The sequence below is a fragment of the Ylistrum balloti genome, unplaced genomic scaffold (assembly GCF_031769215.1).
Source record: "Ylistrum balloti isolate Yb309-2 unplaced genomic scaffold, AGI_CSIRO_Ybal_v1 Utg370702, whole genome shotgun sequence".
Lineage (NCBI taxonomy): Eukaryota > Metazoa > Mollusca > Bivalvia > Pectinida > Pectinidae > Ylistrum > Ylistrum balloti.
Window position 1 is genome coordinate 710738 of NW_026782421.1, and position 9067 is coordinate 719804.

At 34.2% G+C, this 9067-nt stretch overlaps 1 protein-coding gene across 1 annotated transcript; it reads left to right on the forward strand.

Moving 5' to 3' along the window:
* Nucleotides 1–5643: 5643 nt before the first annotated feature.
* On the forward strand, nucleotides 5644–8446 carry LOC132557632 (uncharacterized). Its single transcript, XM_060222142.1, has 2 exons — nucleotides 5644–5936; nucleotides 7765–8446. Exons 1-2 carry the CDS (start codon nucleotides 5804–5806, stop codon nucleotides 7962–7964), a joined length of 333 nt encoding a protein of 110 aa, XP_060078125.1. The 5' UTR covers nucleotides 5644–5803; the 3' UTR covers nucleotides 7965–8446.
* The last annotated feature ends 621 nt before the right edge of the window (nucleotides 8447–9067 follow it).

Below are 9067 nucleotides of genomic sequence, written 5' to 3' on the forward strand. Positions count from 1 at the left end.
GTATTACCCAGTATTGGTCATTTGTCTGAGGAAGGTGACAGCGTACGGATCGTACTGGTCACCGAAACGTCACATATTAAAATTCCTGGTTGTGTATAAAGAATCTTTACATAGTATTACCCAACGTTTTCCACTCAAGGACCCTTGAGATCCACCTATAATCGTATCAAAGTTTGAGTTAATGGTCTAGATTATCCCAAACCACAGTAATCATTCTGATTAAACAACGTTAACTTTTTCATATCTGACTTAACAATCGAGTTATCTGATAGTTTTCATATCTGACAAAAACATTACGGTTTTTATTGTCTTATCCGGATTGGCAAAATTGAGTTTAAAGTTTTATTTCAGGATATGGCAAATGTACGCAAATAACATCATTGCTCATAATATGTTCCTTTAGGAAATATTTTATTTTTTTGTAATATCTCTGTACTGTAAAATCTATCATGGCGTTATCGTAGTATTTGTAAACAAGTGATTACAGGTCCCTGATGGTAGAACAATTTGTCTATTTTGAAATGTGTCGTTTAGTCAAACATGAAGAGAACCTGCCAGGGTTATTACGTTAGATGCTGATCTGCTGATTTCATTACAGTCGTTATCCATAGTTTTATGGAGCTCAGTACATGTACTTGTACATACAATATGGACGTTGCGCCAAACGTGGCATTGGTCGACAACAAAGATTACGTTCTTGTCTGTTCTTAAACACTAATGATGATGTTAGTCACATAAGAATGAAATGAAGCATGAAATCATATTCCAGTGAGCGGAATCCCGCGTGCGCTGCTAGAAAGAGAATAAATATCGTGGATCAATGGCCAAGTTAAGGAAGCGACAACTTGATTTTGTTTTGATGTTTAATATGCATCCGCACAAGGAGAAGGCACATCGTAATGTTCCGCAAGGATTACAAAGTTTCGGTCTCATATAAAATCCCGTCATTTCGTCATGCACACAATACACAACACTATATGTGAAAATTTAGGACCAGATGATGATAATGTTGATCACAAATTAAACTTGATTTGAAATAACTGACGAAAAAAATAATAAAAGAAATTTGTACACTATATATGTAAATATATGGACGAGACAAAGTGATACTGGAAATTTGTAAAATATCAAGTTTATTTGTACCCAATATATGTATATCAATTTACTGATGTTCTCGATCAGTCATGTGTTAGTTCAAACTGTCAATAAAACGACATTGCTGTCGGTAAAAAGGATAATAGGTAAACAAACGTTATTGTCATATTTGCTACATTTTTCTGAGATATTATATACTAGTTGTAAAAAAGGTATAAACTTCATCATTATTTTCCCAATCCAGAGATCGCGAATAAAACCACAGGTTAAGATCGAACTCAGTTGAAGAATTATAGAATATAAAATATCGTTTGATCTCAAAAAGAAGTCTTAAATACATAAAATTACCAATGAAATCTTAGTGTCGGGTTAACCGAATAAAAACGTGCTTTCTTTGCATCTATGCACAACTTATGTCTGTACAGATTGAAATAGTAGTAGAAATGATTTATTTTCTCCTTTAAGTAATACCCGAGTCTGTTATAATTCTGACAACATTTTTGTAGACGATCCATACTCTATAGTAACGAAAGACTGTAGAATTGCTTCAAACTCTTGAAATACATATGTATATCGAGTTTCAGTATTTAAAGAAACCGGTTTATGATTTCGCACTTTTAAAGATTCAACATAAGGATATATATATATACATATATTTTGGGAATACCTTTCACCTTTTTGTAAGAAACATGACATGAAATCATGATTGCTGTTATTGTTTATTTTCATTTATATTGTATTTTTTGGATCGTAATACTATTTTGAAAAAAATTAATGAAATGTTCGATATTCTTAAGTGAAATTAATAACGAAGCGAGTTTTCACAGCTTTTCTTCGCGCAATATTTCTAGTAAAAATCGATATGCGATATCATTGACATAAACATTAAAACCACTTTATATGTGTTTATCGATATTTCGATTTCGGAACAGGCGTCGTAGTTCTAAGTCTAGTTGGGTTGCCATGTCCTCGAGCCAAGACATATAACAATACCGACTTGTTAGCGGGGGATGTCCCAATCATGATTTTCACTCAAGAAATTCCACGGACATCATTATATACTCATTCTTAATACCACAGCGTTGCGATAAAACGGGAGATTACTATAGAAATAATCAAACATTGATAACTGATGTTAAAGTTAAAAGGAATCAAAGAGAATGAATTTGAATTGAAGGCGGAGCGGTCTCCCGGAAAACCACGTGATTTAGCTGATACAGACAAAATAGAAGAATCTTTCACTAAATATCATAATATTTCTTCGGGCAAGTCACCATGTCAATGAATATTTAAAACTAGATTTTGACTTAATTGAAAACAGCCCAAGGGAAGGTCACCATGACTGTAGAGATACCTTCCATATTCGCATGTTCATTGATCCGGATTCTACGACGCTATGACGTCAAAATCACGTTCCGTACGTGGCGTAATTTGATGGGCTTGGTGGCATGATCTCATGATAGCAGCCACACGCACTGATCGGATGATTAACGTGTGAAATTGTTGATGTTTTTTACTTTATGTAAAGTATAAAAACTGATTAAATCTAATATTCCTTATATTGACGATGATTTAATGTGAATCTATCGATAACAAACGTTGAAGCGATAAACCATTACATTTGTTACACAGGTTTTTTTTGTTTTTATTTTCTCTATATAGATTGAATGATATGTGAAAAAAAACTAAACAAAAGAAGAAAAAAAAAGAAAGAAAAGAAAAGCAATCCACTCTTTTTTTCATAAAAAAACTTCTTTCATAAAAAAACATTTTATTACAAATGACTCCATGTAAATTTGGTACATTTTCCGCAAAAACTAGAAATAATTTTTTCCGTATCTTTGATTTTGATATCGTAGTGGCGATATCATATATACCGCGTGGTGCTGAGAAGATGCATACCTATATCAAGTGTTCAGTGTCACTATCATTTCCTACTTTTTATTACAATAATATACACATTTAGGTTTTGATTAAATGTTTCCTTTTTCTCTGTGACAATTTACTTTCTGTCCTGTATGGATAGGAACAGAACTAAATAATAAACTTTCACGAATAGATCTTTATTAGTTATTGATTCTGAAGTGAGCACTTTAGCTATATATTTTTAGAACGATATGGTAGGAAAATGTTATGATCTGCTGTAACTATTAGGTTATATATAGTTGATTGACATTGACGGTGCGTGTAAAGATGGCGGAAATATAGCATGTTATGTACTGTGTTAAGATGATTAAAAAGTACGAGCAGTACACTTCAGTTTCTCTTGACATACGGTATGGCAAAAGGGAGACAACTCAGGTAAATGAACAAAGCATTGGACGATACGGAATATTTCCCCTTTTCCTTCTACTAGGTAGCATCATTACATCGGCTCAGGATACTTCTCCTTCGATTTCTTTTGTTGTACTTCCAATCATAAACCTATATTATCATTTCTAACAAGCAAACTGACCAGTACTAGATTTTTTATGTTATTGCAAACGGATTCAGGTGAGGAACGTGTCCTGGTCTATGGTAGCAGTAAACAGTTAATTTGCATTTTTCCTGAAATTATTTGTCATGTTTGAGATATACAGGTATAGCAGATTGGTTATGGAAAATACATCATTACATGTATATATATTTATAAACTATATAACAATTACATTAACAGTAGAGAGATGAAATTTGTGTAAAAAAAAATTTCCTCTGATTTCTGACATTTGATTGTCATGGTTACCTACTGAAAAAATGCTAAAAATGCAAAAATACTACTAATTCCAACCCAACACTACAACTTTCTAGGAGAAATTTAATTCTAAACACCTATCTTACAATCAACAACACTGTCATGGTAACAAAGTACTTACATTTCAGCAAATTCCAACTCGGAAATTCTTCATAACATGACCACATGTGAACACTATGAAAATTTCACTTCCTGTAAAGCTAGTTTTTGGTGCGTAGACACAGATTCGAGACTGCCCAAATAGTAATCTCCAACACAAAGCTAAAATATTATCCTGAAAAAAATGAAACCCCACATTGTCCACTTTAACATGACAGGACCAATTTTAGCAAGGATTTTTTTTTTTCATTTTTAATTAAAACCTTTATAATGGGGTAATCTAATGAGCAAAAAAATCACACCATGGCCACACCGAGAAACTGTGTACTGCTACCAGATACAGACAATGATGAACCTCTCCTAGTTTATTGGGACATGATACAGACAGATGATGAACCTGTCCTGGTCTGTAGGGACATGATACAGACAGATGATGAACCTGTCCTGGTCTATAGGGACCTCATACAGACAATGATAAACCTGTCCTAGTTTATTGGGACATGATACAGACATATGATGAACCTGTCCTGGTCTGTAGGGACATGATACAGACAGATGATGAATCTGTTCGGGTCTATAAGTACCTGATACTGACAGATGGTGAATCTGCCCGGTGTTATAGGGACCTGAAACAGTCAGATGATGAACCTGTCCTGGTTTTTAGGAACCTGATACAGAGAGATGATGAACCTGTCCTGGTCTGCAGGGACATGATACAGTCAGATGATCAAACTGTCCTTGTCTGTATGGACATGACACAGACAGATGATGAACCTGTCCTGGTCTGTAGGGGCATGATACAGACAGATGATGAACCTGTCCTGGTCTGTACGGACATGATACAGACAGATGATGAACCTGTCCTGGTCTGTAGGGACATGATACAATCAGATGATCAAATTGTCCTTGTCTATAAGTACCTGACACAGAATGATGATGAACCTGTTCTGGTCTGTAGGAACCTGATACAGACAGATAATAAAGCAGTCCTGGTCTTTAAGGTTTTGATACAGACAGATGATGAATCTGTCCTGGTCTGTAGGAACCGGATACAGACAGAAGATCAACACTTCCTGATCCACAGGGACCTTATATTTTGATATAATGATGGACCCAGGAATTTACACAGAATCATTACAACATGACAAAGTCGATATTATAAAATTTCCTGTTACACACTGAAGATCAAATTAGGTTAATTTATACCCTATAATATATAGAGTAGATAATTGGCCAGTTAAAGTGATACCAGTTCTTATCTATAAATACTAGGAATGTTCACGATAAATCTTACGAAAGCAACAGAGGTACAGGTGTTAAAATGTTAATAGAAGTTTTGGTAAGTATCTACTCTCTACACTGCACGAAATGTTTGGATTGATTTATAGATTGATTGTTTGATTTATTGACGAAGTTTTTAGGTTTGTTCTTGACAGGTTGTTATAAATCAGTAGTTGTATCATAATGACTATAAATGTATTTGTCCCTATATAACTCGATAACGGGATATCTTACACGTATATCCCGTATATTGTAAAAGGTGTATCGCATGGAAGATAGCAATGACTTTAACAAAACAGAAACCACGTGACTGCTGTTCTCGTGACAGCCGGTTCTCGTGACTATACGTTATAATTATCCTCACACATTTGCGTATTGTGAGTGTGCCGGGGTACTCATGTGGTCATGTATCACTTCCCGTATCGTAACAATTACTTCTAAATACACCAGAAAGTGCAGAAGTAGATTTCTAATTGGACGTATGCGTTACTGACAAACCATCAAGTGATATTTTATTTCCTTAGATCGCTCGATATTCGACCACTCTCTAGGCCGACAGGGCCCCGGAGTATATTCAGCTGATCACAAGTGACCACGATGTCTTCATACTGGCAGCACGGACTGATGGGATGTATGGATAACTGCACACTTTGTCTTATCACCTATATTATGCCGTGTTATACATTCGGGAAGAACGCCGAAGCTGTAGGGGAAAGCTGCTGTATTTGTGGTAAGGATAAGTTACATGGACAAGTTTATCAATCTATAACTCATAAACCATGACATATTAATTATTTATATAGGTACTACTCCGGGATCTTTGTCATGTCTAAAAACGAAAGCGAAAGTATGGTTTTATTAAGGGATAGATACATATCAGAATGAATACAGATACACACACGTGCCACTGTGTTAACTTTTAGACATCAGGCCGTGTTCGTTTCTCAATGCATCGCAAGAACCAATCAATTTGTCATTGAACGACACATACAATCACACATCTTTAGTTATAACATGCAATTGGCTTGTTTATTGGATTTAAACTTGGAACACGGAAGTTTAATCACTGATACCACTGGGTTTTGCCAGTATTTTATCATTTCGATCCTGGTTTTATGTAAAGCAGTAAAAAACGAGGAAATAACATAAAAAACGTTTTTATTAGCTGAATGTTTTAAAACGTTTATCCAAAAATTCTGTTTTCTGACGTGTGCAGTCGACTAGGTTTCCAGCCATGGTATAAAAATGTATGCAGTGTCATTTGTCCGCTGGATTTAGGTCCGAAAAAGTGAATTTTATCAATCACTAATCTAAGTGTCATTCGAATAACAGCATCCGTACTCAAATTTTTGATGTGTCGGATTTAAAAATTTGTGCATTTTGCGTAGTATGCATAGACAAATTAATATTCAACTTCCGGTTGCGGAGAATCGATTCCATTACAATGATATGTATGATACAATGTATATTTATCATAAATCCATTTTCAACTAATTTAATTGTGTATTTCACAGTGTAGGTAACTGTCAAACTGATATTACATCTACATGGACCGGTAGTAATATAAAGTGACAAGCCCCTGTGTGTGTATTTTATTACTAGTTTTAGTATCTTGTGACGTCATGGTTTACTACTCTTGCCAATATATGCCCATTGATAATAGAATCATTGCTGTTGTCAGTAATATTCCTAAACTTAATGAGATATTAACATTGTGAACTTTAATACACAAAATTATCACATGGATAAAGGTATACAGATGACGGCTGATGTAAAATGGAGACGTTGAAATATGATACATCACATTAATCAAGGTACATACATATCGAGAGTTTACTTATGTTGGGAAAAGGATGTTGAATTGATTTCGTCAAGGAAAAGCGGGGGAGCCGTGGTTGAAATGCCTTTAATTATTATTCATCATTGATTTATCAAGAGAACATTGTTGTAGTACACTTAGAGACGCCGACAAAATAAATAAATCGGCAACATTGCAACATCTGGGTATACAGTGTTAAACACGTGGATAAGTACATGTATCTGTCCACAACACACAAGTGTGACATATGTTACCACGTCCTGTACACACTTCTATTATCAAGGGTTATCGATAAATAGGACCTTATTTTATATCAAGCAAACACTCCTCACAAGATAAAACACTAAAAAATTGATTTTACATGTACTTAAACACGCGCTACTCATAATAATTCAAATATCACGATGATATTTAAATATCGAATCTACTGTCATAAAATGGAATTATTCATTAATCTTATCTATTTATTTATTCATCTGTTCTTTTTGTGATTTTGTGAATAATGTTATATGATGACGTTTGTTGATAAATTTCCATAGGATATCATTCAGTTTTATGTCTTTATTACACTTAGTGAAAGATGGCAATTGAATTCGACGAATAAAATTAAATGGTATATTTTTTCTTCTTTTATTCTTCAGTTAATCTTCTCATCGCTAATGTATTCAATAGTTTCGCTATTTCTCTTTTTTATTTAAAATTTTTTTTTTATTGTTTTATTTCTCCCATTTATTTGTAGCAATGACCTACCTTTTTCCTGTCATTCATTTGGTGGCGGCTGTCAACATCCGAGGAAAAATTCGGGCAGAGAAAAACATTGACGGGACGTTATGTAACGACGTAATTGTTGCCCTGTTTTGCCCTTTTTGTGCACTGGTTCAAGAGGCCAATGAGATTCGAGGAGCTCCGATGAGCTCGTATGGAATGGCGCGAGAATAAAGACGAACACCATCTTTAACTTACTGTCAATATGTTGGCTAGAATGGTTGTTTACTGGAGATCCACTTTTACTTATTGTTGACATTGTCTTGACAACGAGATAAACAACAACCGCCTTATGTTGTCAAAGCTTTAGAAATAGTCTACAGTAGACTTGAACGTAAATCTTACTTCGTTAACGATGCAATCACTATCATCTCTGCATTACGCATGGTTTGAGCTTTAAGTTTGTAGAAATAAAAAGAGACACGAAGGATATATTCATATTTTCGGGTATATTCATATTTGATAAAATTTAAAACATCTATTAATTTTCTCTGTATGTGACCTGAACAAGGCTTTTTAAAGTCTTATTGGGAAAAGCTATGACTTACCATTATGATAATGCGAGGGCATAAAATATCTAAATATAATGCTTGTTGTTGTATTCAAATAATAATTATATTTTATTAATAAAAAAAACCGTGGGATGGATTGCTTCATCTTTTATTTCATTTAATTTTTTTACCTAAACAAAATTCCACAACAAATTGCAAAATACTGTAAATAAATTTAATCAAAAATTATGATTTCATAACCAAACAGTAACACAGACCGCAAAGTAACCACGCGAATACTGAAATTTGATATTGATGGTATGAGAAGTACAGAGAGAAATAAACAGGTCCGCGTTATTGTGACGGGGCTGGAGATTTATCAAAGTTTGGTATTTTCAATATTCTTGATGAATACTGATATTTTACTAAGCAAGAAACAAATATAAAATATACTAACGGAAAAAAGAAACTGTGCACCGGAGAAACGTTTATAAAATCTATAATTCTTATAATATTTGGTTAAAGGTTTGCATGTTGCTTTATTGATTTCATTACAACAAAATCAATATGGATTTTCAAATTGATTTGAGTAACAATTCATTTCACAGGGGTTCAAATCCTTATGGGGTCAAAACCGAGTTCTCAATGTCAATATCGAGTGTGTCCACCGTTTGCGTCAATGCAAGCTTGGCAACGACGTCTCATGGAGCGAACTAATGTGCCGAAGAAGTGCTGGGGAATAATTGTTCCACACTCTGATCAAGTCTTGGCCGAGTTGATTTAACG

Bases quoted from the DNA above. Each gene is read 5' to 3' on its own strand.
- LOC132557632 (XM_060222142.1), top strand. From the start codon at position 5,804: ATGTCTTCATACTGGCAGCACGGACTGATGGGATGTATGGATAACTGC. The intron at 5,937-7,764 runs GTAAGGATAAGT...ATTTATTTGTAG, and splicing joins GGAAAGCTGCTGTATTTGTG to CAATGACCTACCTTTTTCCT.